The 26,455-nt window shown below is 42.3% G+C and overlaps 1 protein-coding gene across 1 annotated transcript in view; it reads right to left on the bottom strand.

The window, feature by feature from the left end:
• LOC120933438 (venom factor-like) overlaps positions 1-26,455 on the bottom strand; it is a 153,653-nt gene that overhangs the window by 1,102 nt on the left and 126,096 nt on the right. The window contains exons 33-40 of the mRNA XM_040346655.1: positions 25,754-25,805; positions 24,290-24,377; positions 23,149-23,238; positions 20,302-20,407; positions 16,702-16,791; positions 10,508-10,591; positions 7,606-7,689; positions 6,471-6,606 (exon numbers count right to left, since the gene is read on the bottom strand). Coding sequence (XP_040202589.1) covers positions 6,471-6,606; positions 7,606-7,689; positions 10,508-10,591; positions 16,702-16,791; positions 20,302-20,407; positions 23,149-23,238; positions 24,290-24,377; positions 25,754-25,805 — 730 coding nt within the window. The remainder of the gene's footprint in view (positions 1-6,470; positions 6,607-7,605; positions 7,690-10,507; positions 10,592-16,701; positions 16,792-20,301; positions 20,408-23,148; positions 23,239-24,289; positions 24,378-25,753; positions 25,806-26,455) is intronic.

Here is a 26,455-nt window from a genome sequence, read left to right as displayed (position 1 = left end):
GGGGGTCGGGACCCCCTCGGGGGTCAAATGATGATTTGCCAGGGGTCACCGAATCCTGGGCTATTCCTGAAGCCCGCAGCGGTCCCACATCCTATTTGCGGCTGTCCCAGCTGTGCAGTTCCTGGAGTCCATGGCCGCCCATTCAGCCACTTAAAGCAGAGGTTCACCCAAAAATCAACTTTCTGTCACTAGATCCAGCATACTGCTGACATCTGCAGTATGCTGTATTTTTTATTTTTTTTGTACTTATCGTTTTAGCTGTCTTTCTTCTCCGGCTCCGAGCGGGGAATCCTTCGGGGAGTAGGCGTTCCTAAATTAAGCGCAGTTGATTGATGGGCTTGGATAGCACGTCACGCCATCCGGAAATAGCCGACGTGACTCTCGGCTGCTTACGGCACTATACGGCGCCTGCGCCTGCCGTGTAGAGCTGACTGCGCAGGCGCCGTAAATTGCAGAGAGTCACGTCGGCTATTTTCGGAAGGTGTGACGCGCTATCCAAGCCCGTCAATCAACTGCGCTTGATTTAGGAACGCCTATACCCGGAAGGATACGCCGCTCGGTGCCGGAGAAGAAAGACCATTAAAATGATAAGTACAAAAAAAAAAAAAAAAATACAGCATACTGCAGATGTCAGCAGTATGCTGGATCTAGTGACAGAAAGTTGATTTTTGGGTGAACCCCTGATTTAACAGCCACCCATTCAGTTCACGGCATGGGTTGGGGGGCAGAGACTAGAGGTCAGCTGACTGATGAGGAATGTGAAGTGGGAGGGGCTGGAGGAGACCACATCTCCTGATTTCGGCATTGGTGTCACTGCTCCGAGACACCACAAAATTGGAGACACAGTGAGTAACACTACCTGTGATTAGAGTTGCCATTAAAGGTCCTCACTACAGTTCTCAGATCAGCAGATGACCTTCATCAAGAGCACCAAAGTTGGCCGATCAGAACTCCCCCCAGCATTGCCACTCCCATTCCCCCCCCCCCCCTCTCCCCCAAGGAGTAAGAGAAGAAATAAAAATAGAGAATAAATGTAAGGGGGAGGAACAAAGAAAAAGGGAAGAGAAAGAATAAGACAAAAAAACATGAAAGATGGCTAGAGAGGGGGATGGGGGAAAAACAAGAAATTGGGATAGAGAGGGGGATGGGGGAAAAACAAGAAATTGGGATAGAGAGGGGGATGGGGGAAAAAACAAGAAATTGGGATAGAGAGGGAGATGGGGGGAAATAACAAGAAATTGGGATAGAGAGGGGGATGGGGGAAAAAACAAGAAATTGGGATAGAGAGATACTGTAAGGCCCGGTACACACGAGCAAACATGTACGATGAAAGCGGTCCGTCGGACCGTTTTCATCGTACATGCCTGCCAGAGGGCTTCTGTACGATGGTTGTACTAACCATCGTACAGAAGTCCGCGCGTAAACAATACGCGGGGCGTGTCCGCGTCGTCGCCGCGACGATGACGCGGAGACGTGGGCGGGCCTGCCATTTAAAGGCTTCCACGCATGCGTCGAAGTCATTCGAAGCATGCGAGGGACGGCGGGCGCCTGGACATGTACGGTAGGTCTGTACTGACGACCGTACATGTCCGAGCGGGCAGGATTCCAGCGGACGGTTTTAAAACACGTCCAGGAATATTTGCCCGCTGGGAAAAGGCCCGGCGGGCAAATGTTTGCTGGAATTCGGCCCGCTCGCGCTTACACACGACCGAACATGTATGCTGAAACTGGCCCGCGGACCAGTTTCAGCATACATGTTTGGTCGTGTGTACGGGGCCTTAAAGGGAAAGAAAGGAGAACAAAGAAAAATCATCCTAAAATGTACCAGAAGGGGTTTTGATATTGTATGAGTAGAAGGGACTTCGGGATCGCTAAATGTCCGTGGGTTAGGGGCGCAAATTGTCTTGCTGACAACCCCGCTACGAAAATAATTTTACTGTTGGGGGTCCCCGCAACTTGTGAAACTTTATAAGGGGTCATGGCACTAGAAGGTTGAGAACCTCTGGTGTAGAGGCTCAGAAGGAGAACTGGGTGAAAGTGTTATGGTTAAATAAGACCAAAATCAAGCTCTTTGGCATCAACTCAACTTGCTGTGTTTGGAGGAAGAGGAATGCTGCCTATGACCCCAAGAACACCATCCCAACTGTCAAACATGGAGGTGGAAACATAATGCTTTGGGGGTGTTTTTCTGCTAAGGGGACAAGACAAGTTCACTGCATCAAAGGGGGAATGGACGGGGTCACGTATCATCAAATCTTGGGTGAGAACCTCCTTCCCTCAGCCAGGGCATTGAAAATGGGTAGTGGATGGGTATTCCAGCACGACAATGACTCAAAACACACTGCCAAGGCAACACAGGAGTGGCTCAAGAAGAAGGCATTGGTCCTGGAGTGGCCTAGCCAGCAGGGGCGGACTGGCCCAGGGGGAGGGGTGGAGTTTTCCCCCCTGGCCTGCTACTTTATATTGAAAACGGCCGCGCTGCCTGTCTGCTATTTTTTTTTCCTGTAGATGGTAAATTCGGCCATAGCGGCCGCTGATTGGCTGGCTGGCTGCAGTGTATTCTGGGAGTTGTAGTTTGAACCATGCTCAAGTTCCTGGTGGCGGTGGGTGGAACTGAGCACCGCAGCAATAGGCACGCCCTAATCATCTCCTGCATGTTACATGCTTGTCAACAGCAGTGGGATCCTGGGATCAGGGCTGTGAAGACAGCAGAGGTATCATTGCTTGTAGTGTGTGCAGAAGCTTACAATCTCGTTTTTTTTCTATCTCCCCCAAGTCTCCTGTGTGTTTGATCTGTGCCCTCATTCACTCAGATCCTCTCCCCATCTCCAGTGCTGTCTGCCCGGAGGTGAGGGAATGCTATTGCCAGGTGCTGCTGACACAGGGAGGGGGGTGAGCTTCTGAGCTGATGTTCTAAGTCTAAGAAAAGTACATTTTGGAGAGGTAAACTGACAGTTTCACATGAGGACTAATCAGGAGGATTTTTTTGCTGTGTGATGAGAATGGTTTAGCTAACACAAAGGATCGGAAGAGCAGAGTGTGTATGGGGGAGTCATCAGCCTTGCTCACAGCAAACCGATATCTTGGAAGCTGGCACATATCACTATATAAACAACCCCCACACTCTATGTATGTCCAGATAATGTGAAAACTTTATAACCATTCAATTCAACCCTGTGTTCTCCAAACTGTACAATCAACATGTAAATTCCCCACAAAAACTAAACACTCTATACACATGTTAGCTGTCCTCAATAAACAGAGCAGAGTACAGTGTTTACAGTTATTTACATGGTAGTGCAATTGTATGAACACTGATTATCTAGAGAATAATAATTTTTTTTTTTTGAGAATTGTTATTTTGCATCTACTCAGTAAGGCCCCTTTCACACCAGTGGACTTTATGTCCGTTGTTTCATCCATCCGTTTACAGATGAAAAAGGGACATACATGTATCCCTATGAGATCGCGGGTGTCAGCGGATGAACATCCACTGACACCCGATCTCATCAGTGTCCGCAATCCTCCGATTCTGCAGACGGAGGAAAATCCTATTTTTCCATCCTTCTGCGGATTAGATCAGGTGAACATGGACAGACGGTCCGTCTTCATCCGATCCCCCCCATAGAGGAGAGCGGAGATCTGACAGGGCGGTCCCTGCGCAGTGTGCAGGCACCGCCCTGTCATCTGTCGACTCAGCGGGGATCAACGGAGCGATCCCTGCTGAGCAAGCAGATGAGACATGTACGGATCCTCATGGGATCTGTACGTGGGAAAGAGCCCTTAGGCTTTTTTAACACACACATGCACCTGCGTGGTTTTCATGCATTAGGTGTATATAATTTCAATGGGCTGCCCTACACACGAGCAACATGAAAAAGAAGTCCTGAAACTTTTCCAAAAGTGTGCGGCACCCTGTAGTTTGGTCCACATGTTTGCAGATGCATGAAGTTGCCAATAACAAAGAATGGCACTGCTGCACATCTGCCTAAGGACAGCACATTTCATTGCATGTTGGGAAGCTTGCAATTTTGCATGCGTTACCCACACGCATAGATGTGAACTTAGCCTTAGAGTGTTTCGTTTTTATATGGTGAATTTACTGGATTATACAGAGTTTGGATCAACACATGGTTAACATTATCTGGAAACCACATACACAGTGTGCTTTCACTCTCATACCCTCCACACTCCTCTCCTGTACATACTGCCCATTCTCATACTCCCCACACTCCTCTCCTGTACATACTGCCCACTCTCATACCCGCCACTCTCCTGTCCTGTACATACTGCCCACTCTCATACCCCCCACACTCCTCTCCTGTACATAGTGCCCACTCTCATACTCCCCACACTCCTCTCCTGTACATAGTGCCCACTCTCATACTCCCCACACTCCTCTCCTGTACATACTGCCCACGCTCATACCCGCCACTCTCCTGTCCTGTACATACTGCCCACGCTCATACCCGCCACTCTCCTGTCCTGTACATAGTGCCCACTCTCATACTCCCCACACTCCTCTCCTGTACATAGTGCCCACTCTCATACTCCCCACACTCCTCTCCTGGAAATACTGTCCACTCTCATACCCACCACTCTCCTGTACATACTGCCCACTCTCATACCCGCCACACTCCTCTCCTGTACATACTACCCACTCTCATACTCCCCACGCTCCTCTCCTGTACATACTGTCCACTCTCATACCCCCCACACTCCTCTCCTGTACATACTACCCAATCTCATACCCTCCACACTCCTCTCCTTTACATATTGCCCACTCTCATACCCTCCACACTCCCCTCGTGTACATACTGCCCAGAGACATATGAAGTCCTGCCTCTTGGACCGGCTCCTGTGATGGATGTCATACTAGTCCAATGCCCGGACATGTGATGTCCATCTTAGGAGCCAGTCTCGCAGGCGGGACTTAATGTGACAATGGCCGGGTAAGCGGGAGATAGCCGCACTGTGTAAACCAGCTGCTCTCCTCTCTCCCCATGCTCTGGCAAGGCTGCGCTATTGGGCACTACTGTCTGATCAGGCTGAATTGATGAGCACAGGTAAGGCATTATAAAAACAGGTGGGCGTGAATGGTGAGCTGATTCGGTGGTTCAATGGGCCACTTGACTGGACTTGCCCCCCAGGCTTAAGGCTGCCAGCCCTCCCCTGCTAGCCAGTCTCCAGAAATTAATTCTATAGAAAATATATGGAGGGAGATGAAAGCCTTGAAACCTTAAATACTTGGAGAGGATCTGCAAAGACGAGTGGGACAAAATCCCTCCTGAGATATGTGCAAACCTGGTGGCAAACTACAACAAACATCTGACCTCTGATTGCCAACAAGGGTTTTGCCACCAAGTACTAAGTCATGTTTTGCGAAGGGGTCAAATACTTATTTCACTCATTAAAATGCAAATCAATTTATAACTTTTTTGAAACTCGCTTTTCTGGATATTTTTGTTGTTATCTCTCACTGTTAAAATACACCTACCATTAAAATTATAGACTGATCATTTTTTTGTCAGTGGGCAAATGTACAAAATCCACAGAGAATCAAAAACAGTTTTCCTTCACTATATCAAAATAGACGCAGCCCGACCGAATTGATGCGACATAATGGGGTCTATTTAGAAAACACTAAGGCCCAGATTCACGTAGATCAGTGCATCTTTGTGCCCGCGTAGCGCATCTCATATGCGATACGCCGACGTAACTCTGAGAGGCAAGAGCAGTATTCACAAAGCACTCGCTCCCTACGTTGCGCCAGCGTAACGTAAATTGGCCGGCGTAAGCCTGCTTAATTCAAAGTAGGAAGGTAGTGGGCGTTATACATTTAAATTAACCGTGACCCCATGCAAATGAAGGGCCGAACGAACGGCGCATGCGCCGTCCCGTGGACGCTTCCCAGTGCACATGCTCAGAATCACGTCGGATCGAACACCTAAGATACGTAGAATCACTGAACGTAACCTACGCCCAGCCCTATTCACGTAGTCCTACGTAAAATCCGACGGCTGTTCCGTCGTCCATACCTTTGCATGGGTTGCGCCTCCCTATAGGTGTTCTAACTTTACGCCGGACGTACGCCTTAAGGAAACGGCGTATACTCATGTGACGGGTGCAAGTACGCTCGTGAATCTGCGTATCTCGGTCATTTGCATATTCAGCGCGTAAATCAATGGAAGCGCCCCTTGCGGCCAGCGTAAATATGCGCCCAGGCTCCGACGGTGTAGGAAACGTACATTGGTCAGATGAAGCCACATTTCAGGCGTATCTTGCATTGAGATTTAGGCGCATAGATACGACGGCGCATCCGTGCACTTACGCAGCGTATCAGTAGATACGTCGGCGTAAGTGCTTTAAGAATCCGGGCCCTAGTCTTTTCCGACATTTGCAGAGGCAAGGTTTAGGAAAGTCATTGTCTTATTACACTTGTGATTCATTATAGCTTTCCTGTCACTTACCCAGAGCCCAGGTTCCACAGATCTTTGGCAACTCCCCACACCACATAATCTCGGCCCACCACCAGATTTAGAGCTTTACGGCACTTTGAATGGCTGATAAAATTGCGTTTATCATCTTTCTCTACCACATCCGTTCCTGGTGATAGAAAAAAATACATACATATTAAAACTAAAGTCCTAGTCCATGGACACAACCATAACTTTTTTTAAAGTATAAGCAAACCTGTCCATTAAAATCTCATAAAAGCTTTACCATGTTAGTGTCGTTTCAAAAGTATTGTCTACATTTTTGAATCTGCAGTTTTCATTAAAATAATAACTGGTGATCCTGCCATGCTCAGGCACTTCCTGGTATAAGAGTGACAATGTTCTATGCCTGCCTCTCAATTGTATTCCTGTGCTGTCACCCTGACAAATGGGCTTCTGATAGAAACTCCAAGTTGTTGCGCAGGCATGATCCACTGTTGTCACCTTTAGAAAGTTTGCTCTGAGAATCGCCATGTAGCCATCGCTGGAGCGAGTACATATGGACAGGAAGCGGCTGCAAAGAAGCTGCAAGACCAGCAACACTGAGATGCAACAATATTAAAACTACTGTAAAGGTTATTCAGTTAGGCCTCTTTCATATGTGTCTAACTTCTGATTCATGATCCATGGTGGATCACGTTGTAAGGAGCCGCTGGCCCATGGTTAGCAGACAATTGCCACCTCTCACATGCTTATTAGAGGAGAAATCTATATCTTCCTCACTGAAACTGCATTCATTAGACTGAGTAGTATGAGGCACAGGCCCCTTTACCTCTATAGGTGGCGGTGGCAGGCAGTATCACCCATTGAGCATGACATGCCCCATTTGCTTTACCTTATTCCAATGTGTATGGGACTGTCCGGTGCCAATTGCCAGGTGGTTGAGATGAGTTAAAAGCATGCCTCAACCTCCTGCTTTGGCTGCCAACAGTAAACCCAAGTAAAGTTGGCCTTACAGTTTACATTTACTTACATTTTTCTTTAAAACTAGTTATTGGGTCCACCAATGTGCATCAACTACTGTATGTGGCTATTGTACTGTAAGGTTTGAGACTACGGCTATTACTTAATGGACACTATGCACAGAAGTTCTTATTCCATTCATTACCTGGTTTAATGACAAGTGTTATGGTCATCACATAGGTAACGTAGTTGCTTTCCTCCGTGATATGGCTGACTGTTGTCTTGTATACTGTTAACACAAAAAAATAAAATACAATTTAAAGTATCTTACACCCCTTTTTGATACATTTGATATTTTAATTATATAACTATCCCTTGTATGTGCCCTTTCATCATACTGGTTATACTTGAATTCTCATCTGTCCAGGATTCTGGTGTTGCAGTTCCTATTGATGTAGTTCAGCCTTAAACCTACGGAATTCACCAGGCTCTGATGGAAAATACCCAGCTACCACCATTTTCTAGTGCAGTTATCTCTCTAATGTAAGACCATTTTGCCAACAGGTATTAATGTTCATTGACTTGGTTGTGCAGTTGGATCCATGTTGGGCCAATTTATTGACCACTGACAAGTATCTGCTAAGTGGGCATTTGATAACCACTGTTGAACTTTCACAATTGGCCTAAAGGTGCAAAATAGGTAGACCTTCAATTTTCATCCCATACTCCTCCGAGTCCAAATTTACATAACCCACAACCTGATTAAATGACTGTGCCCATACATATACCTAATGAGGTGTCACCTGCTTTAGGTCACCTTTTGGAGAATTTGGAAAAAAAAACATGGCTAGCCAACTCTAGCTCTGACTCCAAGTGCTGGTTTACTCCTAATCATGTACAACTGTTCTCTGTGATCAGCTCTAATATGGCTGTTGGCACGTGATCAGGGCAATTCAATCACATGCTTGCTTTGCGCACATTCTAATATGTTATCATGCAGAGATTCCTCACAAGATATCTTGAGCATCAGGGACATTGGTCTTTTAGTAAATATTCCAATGTATCAATTTTACTGAAGCATACACTGGTTCATTGTAATCCAAGTAAAAACCCAGGGTTCAATGGCACAGTCCAGTCTTATGCCGCGTACACACGATCGGAAATTCCAACGAGAAAACCGTGGATTTTATTCAGACGGAATGTTTGCTCAAACTTGTGTTGCATGCACACGGTCACACACAATTCCGATGACGTATAACACTACAACGAGCCGAGAAAAATGAAGTTTAATGATTCAGAGCATGTGTCAAATTGATTCCGAGCATGCATGTTTTTTTTGTGCGTCGGAATTGCATACAGACGATTGGAATTTCCGACAAGAATTTTTCTTGTCGGAAAAATTGAGAACAGCTCTCACATTTTTGCTGTTGGAAATCCCGACAGAAAAAGTCAGATGGAGCCTACACACGGCCGAAATTTCCGACCGAAAGCTCACATTGAAGTTTTCTTGTCGGAAATTCAAGGGTCTTCAAACTATGGCCCTCCAGGTGTTCAGGAACTACAATTCTCATAATGCCTAGTCATGTCTGTGAATGTCAGAGTTTTACAATGCCTCATGGGATGTGTAGTTCTGCAAAAACAGCTGGAAGGCTGTAGTTTGAGGATCCCTGCTCTAAAGGATGTAATCCTCGTGAACCAAATTTTGTAGTCACCACCATTCCAAGGGATCAAGGGATGATTAGAGCTCCAATAAATTCATAAAACAAAAGAAAGCGCACATAGCCTAATCTTGTTTATTATGAAAACAAAGCCCTCACATCACATATCCCCTCATACATTAAACGTACAATGTACAGCAGTTAATGCAGCATTAAAAGTAAAACCGGGTGCACTTCATCATATCAGCCAACCAGCATCCGTCACTGGGTAACCCTGGAGCGACCTAGATCACTTCCGGGTTCTGGATCCTACTGCAGTGGAGCACACATGTCACTTCCGGTATAACGTCGTGTGGGTCACTTCCTGATGTGTTTCGTTATTTCCGACTTCAACAGAGGGCGCCCCCCTAAGGGGAGTTTGTATCACGTGGTGGAATTGGAGTGACCGGTGGATGGTGCACACTACAATAATCTCTAGGTTCACCCATGGACACTATTCTGGATCAATGTATTAAGCATCACTCTTCCTAAAATAAATTTTGTGTGGAGTTGGCCACTTTCACTCAACAACAGCGCTGTTTCATAGTATCTGACTGATACAGTTTTAAACTGTGGATGTTTTTTTTTAAATACTATTGTTTGTATATGTCTATTATATTGTACTGTTGGGTCCCATGTCCTGTTCCATAGATGGTTTCCATACACTGCACTGTTGATGGCTGTAAGCAGTTTAGAATAAATAGCTCATCATTAGGTTACATTTGCATTGTATACCAGTGTTCTGGATGTGCATCTAGCAGGAATATGCAATTAGCAGACCTCCAGCTGTTGCAGAACTACAAGTTCCATGAAGCATAGCAAGACTCTGACAGCCACAAGCATGACACCCGCAGAGGCATGATGGGACTTGTAGTTTTGCAACAGCTGAAGGTCCGCTAATTGCATATCCCTGAGCTAGAGGGATGAAAAGGAATAATTGTAATGTTCCATCCACTGTCCTAAAATTATGAATTATTCTCTTATTTTTGATAAATGGGATGGAGGGAGACATGTGAATTTTGTTTTAAGAAGGCTTTACTGTCCTATTCAAAAGCTACTATAATTTCATCCAGACCTGCTTTTTCAATGGAAACCCAGATTTATTAGATAGGTGTAATGTGTGCCTAAAACACGTGTAATGCAATATATGTTTTTTTTTTTTTTTTTTTCAATGAAGCCCACATTCTCAGTTAGAATTTTGTTTGTTTAAGAACATTCTTCTATCCTGTTCCTTTGAATTTGCTCATCACTACGGTGCTCATCAATTTGACCCCACTAACCATTAGAAAAATCCAACAACCATTTTTAAAATATACATTTTTGAAACTTTACTGGTGTGTGGCCACCTTTAGTGTCACTGTTTACATTCAGTTTTAAGTTGCTAAATTAAATAATATAAAAGTGAATTACCATAGTCCACACCGACTTCACACGCCTTACTAAATCGTACATTTGCGTCCACCTCGTCTAACTGTTGCTGCAGGAAGCAATTTTCTGCAAAATAAAAGGTAAAAGTAATATTATAGTTTTAGTATTTTTTTATTTATTTTTTTAAAATATATGTATGTATAGAACAATGGAAACAGTGGGGGAGACTTAAGCCGGCCATACACGGTTCGAATTTCGAAAGAATTTTCATACGAAATTTGTATCAAAGAATTTTCGTACGAATTTCGCACCGTTAGTGGGCTGCAGCAACAGCCGATTTTCATGCGGCAAACAAATTTGAGAAATCAGACATGTTGGAAATTTGTTGAAAAACAAACTTTTTCGGATCAATGATGGGAGAATCGTACGTGAAATGTAAAAGAAAAAAAAATACGCATGTGCAAGAAAAGAAGAGAAACGGAGAGAAACGAAGATTCTCGGCAACATGAAGGTTTTGTCGGCCGAATTTTGAAAATCAATGGTGGCATCATCGGATCACAAAAAACGAACTTTCTGATTTCGAAAAGAAAATTAGTTCGAAATTCGACTGTGTATGGCCTGCTTTACTCAAACTAGAGCACTCAGAATCTGGTGCAGCTGTGCATGGTAGCCAATCAGCTTCTAACTTCAGCTTATTCAATTAATCTTTGACAATAAGACCTGGAAGCTGATTGGTTTCCATGCAAAGCTGCACCAGATTTTGCACCATGCAGTTTTAGAAAATCAACCCCAGTGTTACAGAATTGTATGGATATGAAGTAGGAATATAAATAGCAAAAATACCAAAGCTGAGCTTCCAAAATATTTTTTAACCCCAAACTTAACACAGATGTAGGAACACATTAAAACGGCTCATTTAGCCAAGCTATGCATTGTTTAAGAAAGACCACACATTCATTTTGTAATAATCCTTTATTTTTCAAGCCTGCGGTGCTCAAAAACTCAGAATGGCATCCAAAAATATTCCCTAATTGAAAAGACATGTACAATGTTGTAAAAACAGCCTACGCATTTCGGACGTTAGTCATTACAAAAAGTGAGGAAAGAGATGATCGGCACTCAAAATGACATCCAAAAATATTCCCTAATTAAAAAGACATGTACTATGTTGTAAAAACAGCCTACGCATTTCGGACGTTAGTCATTACAAAAAGTGAACAAAAAAAGTGCATGTGAACAAACACAAAAAATTGCACTTAGTGTCCCCTCATTAAGAGAAAGAACCCTTCCCCGACCCCAAGGGGGTTCATGACTCCTGATGGGGGTAAGGCAAATTTAGGTACACTTAGCCAAAAGGCCAAGACCACTCTTCTCATGATCAGCTGAAGCCAACCAACAAGTACTAGGTGTGGGGCTGTCCTGTAGAGAAACCCCCAAGGCAGAGGAGGAAGGACCCTAATGGATCCCCCCTCATTGCTTTTTAATAATACTTCAGTCTGCTTTTCTATAAGTCTTTTAATACCCCCAGTCTGGCTTTATATATGTTTCTCGTAGCTCCCTGCATAACAGTTTTCAAACTAGGAGAGGAATGGATGACATTGTAAGTCAATAAAATGTTACTGTATTGCACACTGCACATTGAGCTGGTTGATAAGAGGATGGAGCACGGGGTTGACCTCATTATTCTGTTATTCCACCATCCAATTACACCTTTCGGAGGACTCAACCAAGCCATATTGTTTTATCTTCAGTAGAAAAAAGTGAGGTCAGGACCTGGCTATGCTGTCTGGCATTGGGGGGCTGGATAGGAAATTAGAAAATTGGCCAATACATATTTATTTTTTTGGTAGGTAAGCCAGTTCGCACCTGTGTGGTTTTGGGTTTTATTTATTTTTTGCTAACATTTTTCTTCCCATATTTAAGTGGTCGTGACTAATTTTGCATCAACAATTATATAAATGAATGCTTAAAGCGGGGGTTCACCCTAAAAAAAATTCTAACATTACATTCAGCTCACTACCGACATTGACACTATGCAGATCTTTTTTTTTTTGCTGTACATACCTTGTATAGGTATTTTCTTAGCCGGCTTCCGGGTAGTGAATCCCGCGGGAGTGGGCGTTCCTATGCATCAGTTAGTGATTGACGTGTAGACAAAAACTCCCCTACCCGTCGCATAAGGAGCGTCACGAGTTTCCGACAGAAGCCGAACATCGGTGCGCAGGTGCCGTATAGCGCCGACTCGACGTTCGGCTTCTTTCGGCAACTCGTGACGCTCCATATGCGACGGGTAGGGGAGTTTTTGTCTACACGTCAATCACTAACTGATGCATAGGAACGCCCACTCCCGCGGGATTCACTACCCGGAAGCCGGCTAAGAAAATACCTATACAAGGTATGTACAGCAAAAAAAAAAAGATCTGCATAGTGTCAATGTCGGTAGTGAGCTGAATGTAATGTTAGAATTTTTTTTTTAGGGTGAACCCCCGCTTTAAAGTATAACTGTATGGTAACGTTTAAAAAGTCCTCCTTATAAAAGATATTTTTTGAAGTTAATGTTTAGGAACATTTTTCTACATGGGTTTTTTTTTTTCTTTTTGTCGGGTGATTCAAAGTTTAGATTGACCAAATATTTGTCGTAGGAGTCAGATTGGACTCCCTTATTAGTTAATACTATTAAAATCTGTGGCTGTAATGTCATTGCACATTTTACCTAAATATATTGCCAACATTACATATTAGGAAAAAATAAGAAAATACATTTTCTTTTTTATTGTTTTAATTTTTTTTTAGCAGCTTAGGAGATGCCCCCTACTTCTTCTTATGTGCTAGTGCAGTGTTAATTTTGACACCGAGTTTCGATTTAATTTTAGTCATATTCTTTTGACTAAACTGCCATTTTAGTCGTATTTTAGTCATCTGAATTGTTTTAGTTTTAGTGTTAATTTAGCCAAAAATTTTCAACAAAATTAACACAGATAAAAATGCACAACCGCATTTACAAACCATAAAGGGAGCTGTTTACACATCTTCACTATATGTGATTGCATTGCACTTTAATAAAAAATTAAGGGCCAGATTCACAGCGGAGATACGACGGAGTATCTCAGATACTCCGTCGTATCTCTCAGAGTATCTATGCGACTGATTCATAGATATCCCTAAGATCCGACAGGTGTAACTGTTTTACACTGTCGGATCTTAGGATGCAGTACCGCGGCCGCCGCTGGGGGGAGTTTGCGTCGTAAACCAGTGTCGGGTATGAAAATTAGAAGTTACGGCGATCCACAATGGTTTTTCGCGTTCGCTACGTCGCCGCTAGTCTAGTTTCCCGTCGCAAAGTTAGTCGTCGTTTTGGGTGCCTTAACTTTAGTCAGCAATCGTATTGCTGTCTAAAGTATGGCCGTCGTTCCTGCGTCGAAATTTAAAATTTCACGTCGTTTGCGTAACACGTCCGGGAATACGGAAGTACGCTACGCGCGTCGCTGTTCGAAAAAATGACGTCACTTCGCGCAAAGCACGGCGGGAGTTAAGAAACGGAGCATGCGCAGTAGGTCCGGCGCGGGAGCGCGCCTAATTTAAATGTTAGCCGCCCATTCGATTTGGACCGCCTTGCGCCGCACGTATTTACGATACACCGCCGCAAGTTTCCAGGTAAGTGCTTTGTGGATCGGGCACTAAAACTGAAAACTTGCGGCGGTGTAACGTAAATGGTTTACGTTACACCGGCGCTAATGTACCTGAATCTGGCCCTAATTCTCTAAGACAGACTTTCTTAACCTCTTTAACCCAGAGGAACCCTTAAAATAATTTTCAGGTCCCCGAGAAATCCTCAAAAAAATCAGTTTGTTTAAGTCATTGGGAAAATGCCCCTTAGATTGGAGGTCAGTATGTCACTAATACAGACAGATAAAAAATTCATTGGCATTATGTCCCTGGCTCTACCAACTGGCATTGGCTTTTGAACCAAGCACCTATCAGATGAGAGGTCAGATAGCCACAGCTCAGGGAACCCTAGCAACTTTTGGAGGAACCTAGGGCTCTGACTAACCTTGGTTTAGAATGGCTACTCTATTATCTATAAACCCATCAGGAAGGAACAAAGGTGAATGCAGTCCCGGCACCTCCAGCGCTGAATGTATATAATGGCAAGGGGCACTGGGGTGTACTGGAGGGTCTATTGGTGCTGGAGGGGATCTGTTTTTGCGTGGGGAATCGATTGTTAACCACTTCAATACCAGGCACTTTCACCCCTTCCTGCCCAGGACAATTTTTAGCTTTCAGCGCTGTCGCACTTTGAATGACAATTGCGCAGTCATGCAACACTGTGCCCAAACACATTTGTATATATTTTTTCCCACAAATAGAGCTTTCTTTTTGTGGTATTTGATCACCTCTGGGGTTTTTATTTTTTGCAAAACAAAAAAAGTTTTTCTCAGTTTCTGTCATTAAATTTTGTTTTCCCCTTCTGACGGGCACAAATGAGGCAGCACTGATGGGCACTGATGAGGCGGCACTGATAAGGTGGCACTGATGGGCACTGATATGCAGCACTGATGGGCACTGATATGCAGCACTGATGGGCACCAATAGGCGAACTGATATGCAGCACTGATGGGCACTGACAGGTGGCACTGATGGGCACTGACAGGCGGCACTAATGGGAACTGACAGGCAGCACTAATGGGCACTGACAGGAGGAACTGATTGGCACTGATCGGTGGAACTGATTGGCACTGACAGGTGGCAGCAGGTGACAGGTGGGCAGCACCGATGATGAGGCACTGATGTGTTATTGACAGGTGTTACTGCTGGGCACTGATTGGCACTGTAATGGGCACTGATTGGCACTGTGGTGGGCTCTTATTGGCACTGTGGTTGGCACTGATTGGCACTGTGGTGGGCACTGATTGGCACTGTGGTGGGCACTGGCAGTATTTTATTATGGGACACTGCTGGACACTTATTGGCATGTGATTCTCACATCTGAGGGGGCTGTGCTGATAACCAATATGCTGATTATCAGCACAGACCCCCCTCTGACAGGGAGTGCCGCCGATCGTCTCTTCCTGTCAGTACGAACCGAGGAATGTCGTTTACTGGCACTTTCTGATTCACGCGATGATCAGCTGTGATTGGTCACAGCTGATCACATGGTAAGAAGCCTCTGACAGAGGCTCCTTATCATGATCGGAGATGCAGCGTGTCAGACTGGCACGCTGCACTCACGATCACCATGCTGGGCCAGCATGTTATCTTGCTGGACATCATATGATGCCCAGTCAGAATACCAGAGCCACTTCTCGGATGTCAATATGCTATTGACCGGGCGGGTATGTGGTTAATGAGGGTCCGATGTTGCTGGGAGGCATATACTTTTCAGGGAAAGGTCTATTGATGCTGGCTGCTAAGAGATCTGGGGCAGTATATTTTTGTGGGGGGATATACTGTGTATGGAGCTACTTAGCCCCACAAAGTGATACTTGGTTCTTTATTCTCTAAAAGAGGTACTAGGAGGTGGTTAGAGGGTGGAACCAAGGGACGGTGCTTGGAGGTGAGTAAGGGGTGGAGACAAGGGGTGACTCAGAAGGGGGGAGTTCCTGCACCTATTCTCAGAGAAAAAATGCCCTGAATAAACCCCACTATAATTTGCACTACTTGTGCCCAGAGGTTGACCATACATGACTGGATATTGGCATGCAATTTAGCATTACTTCTGGTAGTTTGCCTTTGCGATTTTGCGATACGGCACTTCGTCGTTTTAACTGACAATTGCGCAGTCGTGCGACATTGCACCCAAACAAAATTGATGTCCTTTTTTTCCCACAAATAGAGCTTTCTTTTGGTGGTATTTGATCATCTCTATTTTTAGGGCTATAAACAAAAAAAAGAGCAAAAATTTTGAAAAAAAGCAATGTTTTTAACTTTTTGCTATAATAAATATCCCCTAAAAATATATAATTTTTTTCCTCAGTTTAGGCCGATATGTATTCTTTTACATATTTTTGGTAAAACAAATCGCAATAAGCGTATATTGATTGGTTTGCGCAAAAGTTATAGCGTCTACAAAATAGGGGATAGTGCATTGTGCGCCGGTTAATAGCAAATTATTTTATACGGCTAGAAATCATTTTCCCCCCTAAGCCTAACAATGAGCACAGGACTCAGTACCTCAACTAGGGCCAGTACGCCAAAAACACATGGGTAACCGGTAATCATCATCCTACAATCTTTACCTTCAGCACAGCGGCACACTTCTCCTTGACAGATCTTGCCCAGAAGTCTGCTGTCCTTGTCCACATGGTAGAATTTTGTACACCGGTTTTCTGTTGGAAAATAGGAAAACAAATATTAGTGTACTGTACATCCAGTCAGAAGACAGGCCGGTCTCATTAGGAATCATGCCAAATGGAAGTCAGTTACAATTCCACAAATACCTATTTGTTCCACATTGGTGACCTAGCAGGTATTGCAATTTGAGAACCAAGAGGACAATCAATGGTGTTTTTGTAAGGTTATTACCAATGGCAGTTTATGTATTTTTTTCATTCCCTTTTCAAAAGGTAGCACACACCTTTAGAGATTGCTAACTCTTTTGGTGCTCAGGGGTTAAACCATTTTTTTCAATGGCCTCAATCTGCACATACAGTGCTTTGAAAAAGTATTCATACCTTCCACATTTTCCACATTTTGTCATGTTACAACCAAAAACGTAAATGTATTTTATTGGGATTTATGTGATAGACCAACACAAAGTGGCACATAATTGTGAAGTGGAAGTAAAATGATAAATGTTTTTTAATTCTTTTTACAAATAAATATGTGAAAAGTGTGGCGTGCATTTGTATTCAGCCCCCCTGAGTCTATACTTTGTAGAACCCCCTTTTGCTGCAAGTCTTTTTGGGGATGTCTCTACCAGCTTTGCACATCTAAAGAGTTAAAGTTTCGCCCATTCTTCTATGCAAAATAGCTCAAGCTCTGTCAGATTGGATGGAGAGCCTCAAGTCTTGCCACAGATTCTTAACTGGATTTAGGTCTGGACTTTCACTGGGCCATTCTAACATATGAATATGCTTTGATTTAAACTATTCCATTGTAGCTCAGGCTGTATGTTTAGGGTCGTTGTCCAGCTGGAAGGTGAACCTCCGCCCCAGTCTCAAGTCTTTTTCAGACTCTAAGGCCGCGTACACACGATCAGTCCATCCGATGAAGCTGACTGATGGTCTGATGTGCCTACACACCATAGGTTAAAAACCGATCGTGTCAAAACACGGTGATGTAAAACACAACAACGTTCTGAAAAAAACGAAGTTCAATGCTTCCAAGCATGCGTCGACTTGATTCTGAGCATGCGTGGATTTTTAACCGATGCTTTTGCATACTAACCATCGGTTTTGACCTATCGGTTAGGCGTCCATCGGTTCAATTTTAAAGCAAGTTTTGTCCGACCGTGTGTACGCGGCCTCACAGGTTTCCTTCTAAGATTGCCCTGTATTTGGCTCCATCCATCTTCCCATTAACTCTAACCAGCTTCCCTGTCCCTGCTGAGGAAAAGCATCCCCGCAACATGATGCTGCCACCACCATGTTTCACGGTGGGGACGGTGTGTTTAGGGTGATGTGCAGTGATAGTTTTCCAACACACATAACATTTTGCTCTTAGGATAAAAAGTTCAATCTTGGTCTCATCTAAACCTTATTCCACATGTTCTCTGTGTCTCCCACATGGCTTCTCGCAAACTGCAAACAGGACTTCTTATGACTTTCTTTAAATAATGACTTTCTTCTTGCCACTCTTCAATAAAGGGCAGATTTGTGGAGAGCATGACTAATAGTTGTCCTGTGGACATATTCTTCCACCTGAGCTGTGGATATCTGTCGCTCTTCCAGAGTTACCATGGGCCTCTTGGCTTCTTCTCTGATTAATGCTCTCCTTGCCCCCCCTGTCAGTTAAGAGGACGGCCATGTCTTAATAGGTTTGCAGGTGTGCCATACTCTTTCCATTTTCAGATGATGGATTGAACACTGCTCCCTAAAATGTTTAAATCTTGGGATTTTCTATAACCTAGCCCTGCTTTAAACTACTCCACAACATTTTCCCTCATCTGGTGCGTTCCTTGGCCTTCATGATTCTGTTTTGTTCACTAAGGTTCTCTAACACACCTCTGAGGGCTTCACAGAACAGCTATGTTTATAAAGAGATTAAATTACACACAGGTGATTAAAATAATAAAAAGAAGTTTCCAAAAAAAATATTTAATTGCACACAGGTGGACTCTATTTACTAATTAGGTGACTTTAGAATGCAATTGGTTCCACTAGAGTTTAGTTAGGGGTATCAGAGTAAAGGGGGCAGAATAGAAATGCACGCCACACTTTTCAGATATTTATTTGTAAAAAAAAATGAAACCATTTATAATTTTCCTCCCACTTCAGAATTATGTTCCACTTTGTGTTGGTCTATCACATAAAATCTCAATAAAATACATTTATGATTTTGGCTGTAACATGACAAAATGTGGAAAACTTCAAGAGGTGTGAATACTTTTTCAAGGCACTGTATAAGTATAAAAAAGCTTTTTTATTTAGAGCAACTTGGAATCTGACAGCAAAGATAGATAATAGCTCCTTCAACCATGAGCGACTTTACAAACCAAAACCAGGTGAAAGCTTGGAGAAAAAAACGTACACTTTTTTCTACTTTTCTCCTTATAAAAACATAGAAGAGTGAAAGCAGAAAAAAAAAAAGGTCCGTCTGGTCTTCCCCATTTATTTTACATTAAAGTATAACTAAGGGCAAAACTTTTTTTTTTAAGTTTTGGATAGAGTGGAGATGGATTAGAAAACCTGACAGGTTTTTATTGCTGTCTGTGCCCCTTTTAGAGAGTTTCACCCTCTATATTTGTCCTGTTTACCATTAGCATTAATAGTGAAATTGAAAGAAACCCGAATTTCGTGTTGTCCCCAGAAAAGTAATAAAAGGGAAATTTTCCAATTAGAAAACTAGTTCTGGTTAACTGGGGGTCCCCAAGAAAATAATTTACAGAGATTTTCTCACTTTCTGTTTTGGTTATAGGACAGGAAGTGAAGGTAAATCTTCCCAAGGGGACACAGATGGCAAAAATTAACTGGCATTAAATGAAATGAAAAATAAGTTTTGTCTATAGTTTCGACTTTAAATTTATATATGTAATTTTGTTTTTGTTGACTTTTTTGTCTGAATTTAGATTGGGGTTGAGGCAGGCCAGTAAAGTTCCTCCACCCCAAACTCGCTTATTCACGTCTTTGTTGACCTTGCTTTGTGCACTGGTGTGCAGTCATGTTGGAACAGGAAGGGGCCGTTCCCAAACTGTTCCGACAAAGGTGGGAGCATGAAATTTTCCCAAAATGTCTTGGTATGCTGACGCCTTAAGAGTTCCCTTCACTGGAACTAAGGGGCCAAGCCCAACCCCTAGAAAACAATGCCCACACCATAATCCCCACTACACCAAATGATTTGGACCACACAAAGCAAGGTCTATAAAGACGTGGATGAGCGAGTTTGCTGCAAAGGGAGGGCCAACTCAATATTGAACCGTACGGACTAAGGCTGGGATGCCATTAAAGTTCATGTGCGTAAAAAGGCAGCAGTCGTCCCAGTAATTTAGGCAATATAGTGTGTGTGTGTGTGTGTGTGTGTGTGTGTGTATATATATATATATATATATACACACACACAGTATATATACACACACACACAGTATATACACACACAATTGTATTCATTTTAGTTTATTTTTTCCAAAAAACAAAACAAAATCAAGGTACAGCAGTGATGAGATTTGGTAATGCTCTTACCTGGTGAGTAATAGTCATACACAGTGACAGATGCAGGTTGGACGAGACCCACTTTGAAGTACTGGTGAAGATTAAACTTCAGACACTCGTCCTCAGTGTGAGATATCTAAGTGTACAAAGAAAGAAAAAATGTCAACGTTTTAGTGTATCTCAAACTAAAAAATATTTTAATTTGTTTTTGATAGAGCAGGGACCCCTGTCATGTTTTTATCATCATTACCCATTAGAAAGATTTACCCTAATCTCCTGTCATGCTTATGTTTTACCAGACAGAAATTGGGGAATAATAATAGAGTCAAGGAAGGCTAATACCCCTGTGAGCTTCATATTTCTGAACAAGAAATACTCATAAGATCTATGGGAAAAAGTTGTGGGTTCACTAAAGGCAAACCGACTGAGCACTTTAAAAGTGTATTTGCTCTCATTTTTCAGGGAGCTTAATGCAATTAATGCATTAAGGTAAAAAAAAATGTATTTCCTAAGGCCTCGTACACACGATCAGTCCATCCGATGAGAAGGGTCCGAATGACCCTTCTCATTGGTTAACCGATGAAGCTGACTGATGGTCCGTCGCGCCTACACACCATCGGTTAATTAACCGATCGTGTCAGAACGCGGTGATGTAAAACACAACGACGGGCTGAAAAAAACGAAGTTCAATGCTTCCACTTGATTCTGAGCATGCGCGGGTTTTTAACCGATGCTTTTGCATACTAACGATCGGTTTTGACCTATCAGTTAGGTTCATCGGTTCAATTTTAAAGCAAGTTCCTATTTTTTTGACCGAAGGTTAACTAACCAATGGGGCCCACACACGATCGGTTTGGACCGATGAAAACGGTCCATCAGACCATCAGACCATTCTCATCGGATGGACCGATCCTGTGTACGCGGCCTAAGAACTACTTTAAGATCACACTCATGTGTAAAAATATAAAGCATGTATTTTATTATAGTTTAGTATTTTAATTATTATATATATATGCAGATAAAAAAATAACATATATACATTAAAAGACACCAACTACAGCACATATACAGAAAAATATGAAATACCATTTTACACACGTCACCAAATGCAGGTGTCCCAAAACTAACATGGTTCCCTCACTAGTGTTGAGCAGAATATGCCATATTCGATTTCGCGATATATCTCGAATATATATTCGAATATTCGAGATATATTCGCTAAATTCGAATATTCGTGATATTTTATCGAAATTAAATGATTGCGATTTTTCGCTATTGCGAATGCGAAAATAATTGCGATTTTTTGATAACTGCGGTAGGAGCACTCTGATTGGCTCAGAATATTCGTGATATTTTATCGAAATATCGCAACATGCGAATGCGATATTTATTGCGCAATTTCGAGAAATGCTGGAGGAGCGCTCTGATTGGCTCAGAATATTCGTGATATTTTATCGAAATATCGCAACATGCGAATGCGATATTTATTGCGCAATTTCGACAAATGCTGTAGGAGCACTCTGATTGGCTCAGAATATTCGTGATATTTTACAATACAAAATAATTGCGAATATTCGGCAAATGCGGAAGGAGCACTCTGATTGGCTCAGAATATTCTTGATATTTTACAATACAAAATAATTGCGAATATTCGGCAAATGCAGAAGGAGCACTCTGATTGGCTCAGAATATTCTTGATATTTTACAATACAAAATAATTGCGAATATTCGGCAAATGCGGAAGGAGCACTCTGATTGGCTCAGAATATTCTTGATATTTTACAATACAAAATAAAAAGTGTTTTGCATTGGTGGTGATTCTTTACTCTATCCATCTGTCACAGCCGTTTGTCAATCAAACACCTTGAAGATTGAACACGTTCATGCTGCATGCTTTGGACTTTTTTTCACTTCACATATCAAAGACATTTTTATGAAAGATTATTTTTCTATTATTGGGACTATATTTCTTTATATATTTTTTTCACTGTGTATTTCACAAGTTATTTGCGCTTGCTTATTTTATAATTTGCCCACATGTCTTGTCACTAGACATATTTTTTATTCTTGTAGAGCGACTCCATTTTCTGTCTTGTATTAATTTATGTTGTATAACATTTTTTAGTTGCTGCTGTATTCTCCCCTTTTTTAAGGTATGCGCAATTTTTTCCTTCTTACAAAAAATAATAATATCAAACATACAAATATTCATAACATACACATACACAAAGTCCCCCCCTTTTGCATCAGAGACAATCAGAGTTCTCCTACCACAGTTATCGAAAATTCGCAATCATTTTCGCATTCGCAATAGCGAAAAATCGCAATTTTTTTTTTTTCAATTTGGCAACATAAAAGGATCGCCTCAGCTTAGCTACTCGGCCCAGGGTCTCTAATCATACCAGCAATGCTTTTAGACGTCGATAGGATGTGATCTGTTTTAAAAATCAAATTGAAAAAATGCGAATATTCGGAATTGCGAATATTCACCGCGAAATTCGAAATATAGCGCGATTTCTCGAATATGCTATATTCGAGTCGAATATTCGCAATGCGAATATTCGTGAGCAACACTATCCCTCACATTACCAGGTATTCAATCTCTCTGTTCTATGCATTAGCCATATTATACTGTGTGACAAGGAAGACCCACTCAACACATTTTGTCCAGTTATGGCATTTTTTGGAAAAAAATGGTGTTTTGAATTTTTAGAGTAGTGATGAAAAAGAACAACTCCCCACTAGTGCAACGATTACAGCATAAAAATAAGGTTTTAGAATCACTAACTCTCCTAAATTGGTGCCAACCATCAGAATGAAACCTATAATTGTCACAACGGTCTAGTTTAGAGTATGTTCTTGTAAATAGACTCTTACCCTGTCAATGTAGAGGACAAGTGTGCTCTTGTCAAAAGCTCCCTTGTTGATCTCAAAGTTCGAGATGTATCTGTCCACTCCTTTTTTAAGCTGAGAGAAATTGGAAGAGTTAAAGTTGATAAAAAATAATATTACTATGACAATTAATACATTGAAATATGCAAGCTTAAAGGATAAGTTCCACTTTTTGAAAATTATAACTGCCCATTTATTTGCAGGCTAAGAAAATTAGTATTTATTATTTTTTTCTAAGGAGCCTGCAGAGCATTGCACCCGCAATCTTCAGATTGTGTGTGCAATGCCAGGCTCCTGCAGAATCTTAAGGTAGTTATGTGCCCGTTCCTCGAATGGCACTTAGGATACTTACCATATTCTGAGGCCCCATACACACGACAGAGTTTCTTGGCAGAATTCACCGAGAAACTCGGTCAAAACCCGGATTCTGCCGAGAAACTCTGTCGTCTGTACAGTTTTGGCTCGATGGAGCCGCCGAGGAGCTCGACGAGAAAATAGAGAACATGTTCTCTATTTTCTCGTTGTTCTATGGGAGAAGGCGGCCCGCCGAGCTCCTCGGCGGCTTCATCCCAAAACTCGACGAGGAACTCGACGTGCTTTGCACGTCGAGTTCCTCGGTCGTGTGTACGGGGCCTAAGACAATACAAGCAAGTGGATCCTGAAGAAGCAACTTGAATGTGAAACGCATCGATCCCCTATAACTTATTACTAATGTATGATATAATTGACTTGATGATTACTTAGGATATAGTCTTTTAATTGTCTTGTATTATAATGTACAAATAAAGTTGTAATCTATTTGAATGAATATTCGTTTTGTGGCACATACAGTATAAAAAATCCCCATACTACGGTACTCTTATGGGTGGTTTAGAAACTTTTTCTTATATATTCTAATTTAAATTAGGGGATGGTGCCTTTTATTTGTCTACATAAGTTTACCACGTTCATATTTATAATACGTAGGTGTAAGGCATCCCTTGGCATAGGATCAAGGGGTGAAGTATAGCCCCCCCCCCTTCTTGGCCAATCACTGTTGGGACCACTGTAAGCCTTATTACTGCACCACTGGATTGTAAGAGAGCAGACGGGTTCTCCACTTGGATCTGCTCTACTCACTTCTTACCTTATTCAGGTCATTAACATCTGCAGCAAAGCCAGTCATCATTGATATTTGCATAATGGACATGCCAGAGTCCTGGGACTTCAGGTATCTGCAAAGAAACAACAATGACTTGAGTGCATTTATTTATGTGCTTTTCTTAATAATGTCGAACAATGAGTAACAAAAAAAAAATCATACATATATCTAAATCTATATCTATGTCCAGTACATATGTGCAGTACAGTGGTGTAGTGGTTATCACTTCCACCTAGCACCAAAAGGGTCGCTAGTTCAAATCCCTACCACGAAACCAACTGCCTGGAGTTTGCATGTTCTCCCGGTGCCTGTGTGGGTTTCCTCCGACACTCTAAAGACATGCTGGTAAGTTAATTGGCTCTTGTCTAAATTGGCCCTAGTTAAGCGTGTCAGACCCTTCGGGGTAAGACCGCACTATAACTCTCAACTCATATACAGTATCTCACAAAAGTGAGTATACCCCTCACATTTTTGAAAATATTTTATTATATCTTTTCATGTGACAACACTGAAGAAATGACACTTTGCTACAATGTTGTGTAGTGAGTGTACAACTTGTATAACAGTGTAAATTTGCTGTCCCCTCAAAATAACTCAGCACACAGCCATTAATGTCTAAACTGCTGGCAACAAAAGTGAGTACACCCCTAAGCAAACAGAAATTTTAAAGTGTGTGCAATCCAAATATATGAGTTTAACTACAAATAATGCCTGATGGACTTTCCGATCGTGTGTGGGCCCCATCAGACTTTTTTCCATCGAAGTAACAAAATAGAACATGTTTTAAATTCTTCCAATGGAAAAAAATTCGATTGGAAATTCCAGTCGTCTGTGTGGAATTTCGTGTGAGAAAAATCCATGCATGCTCAGAATCAAGTCGACGCATGCTCGGAAGCATTGAACTTAATTTTTCTCGGCTCGTCGTAGTGTTTTACATCACCGCGTTTTGGACGGTTGGAATTTAGTCTGACAGTGTGTATGCAAGACAGCTTGAACGGAATTCCGATGAAAAAATCCATTGGATATCGGATACTTCGATCGTGTGTACGCAGCATAAGAGTATGTTGCTGATTGATATTTTGCTACAGCAGTTTATGAAACACAATACTTTTCACCTGCCTGCCCCCAGACTGTGACAGGGCAGTTAAGGAGAAGCAGAACATTAATGGTTCCTTCATTTTACTCACTCCTCCTATCAGAATTTTCCCTGAGAACTCATGTGCATGCAGCACACCATTCTGGATGTCATCGCTGCTGTACAGGAGATGACAAAACCTCAAGTTTGTACTTTATATCTGCACAGAGTTTAAATTTAAGTGAAAAAAAAAAAATATATATATATATATATATATATATATATATATTAAAAATAAATTGAGCAATCAGACCAAAGAGATGTTGGGGCTGATTTGCATTTATCCTTGTTTATCTCTTAATTAAGTGACTTACCTGGCGCAAATGGTGAGTGAGACAGTAGAAAAGGTGCCCTCCGGTCCCTTAGCTGTACAGGAAACATAAAAATAACCCTTTTTAAAAAAAGTTTTTAATGAACTGAGTTAAAATAAACCTGCCACACCAGGATAACCCGGAGGCTGCTATCGTTGACCGTTTCTTTGTAAAAATTCTAAATGACTGATCCAAGTACACAACAAAGGACTTCTGACTTTTTCCTGTCCATGTTTCAGACACAAAAGACGCCAGAATATCAGAATAACACCCGGGTCACTAGCATTGCACCAGTCCTTGGGCTGGCTAAGGGCAGCAGCCCTTCAGGCTTTGGAAACCCAGCTCTCCACTGCTTTAGACTATTTATCACTTTCCAGCCCCCTACTGGACACTCCTCTAGCATGATAAATATTCAGTCTGGCCATTTCCATTTCCCTCCCTAGGATCTGGAAGCTTTTCCAAAAAGGCAAGTGGAAGCAATCAAACTCCCAAATCTGTGAAACCCTGAACAGAGCAGGACCAATGGTCACTGCCCCCTTGATTACCAAAGGAGCCCAAAACAAAATGTACATACCATCCTACACTAGAAGGGTCCTACATCCATCCTAATGCTATTCTATGCTATGCAATATGGAACATGCCATACAGTTATACATTTCTGTAAAGGACTGCAGACCACTAACAATAATAAAGCTGGCCATAGAT

Source organism: Rana temporaria, chromosome 3 (assembly GCF_905171775.1).
Source record: "Rana temporaria chromosome 3, aRanTem1.1, whole genome shotgun sequence".
Classification (NCBI taxonomy): Eukaryota; Metazoa; Chordata; class Amphibia; order Anura; family Ranidae; genus Rana; species Rana temporaria.
The sequence above is the reverse complement of the archived record's forward strand: the minus strand, read 5'-3'. Positions and strand labels throughout refer to the sequence as shown.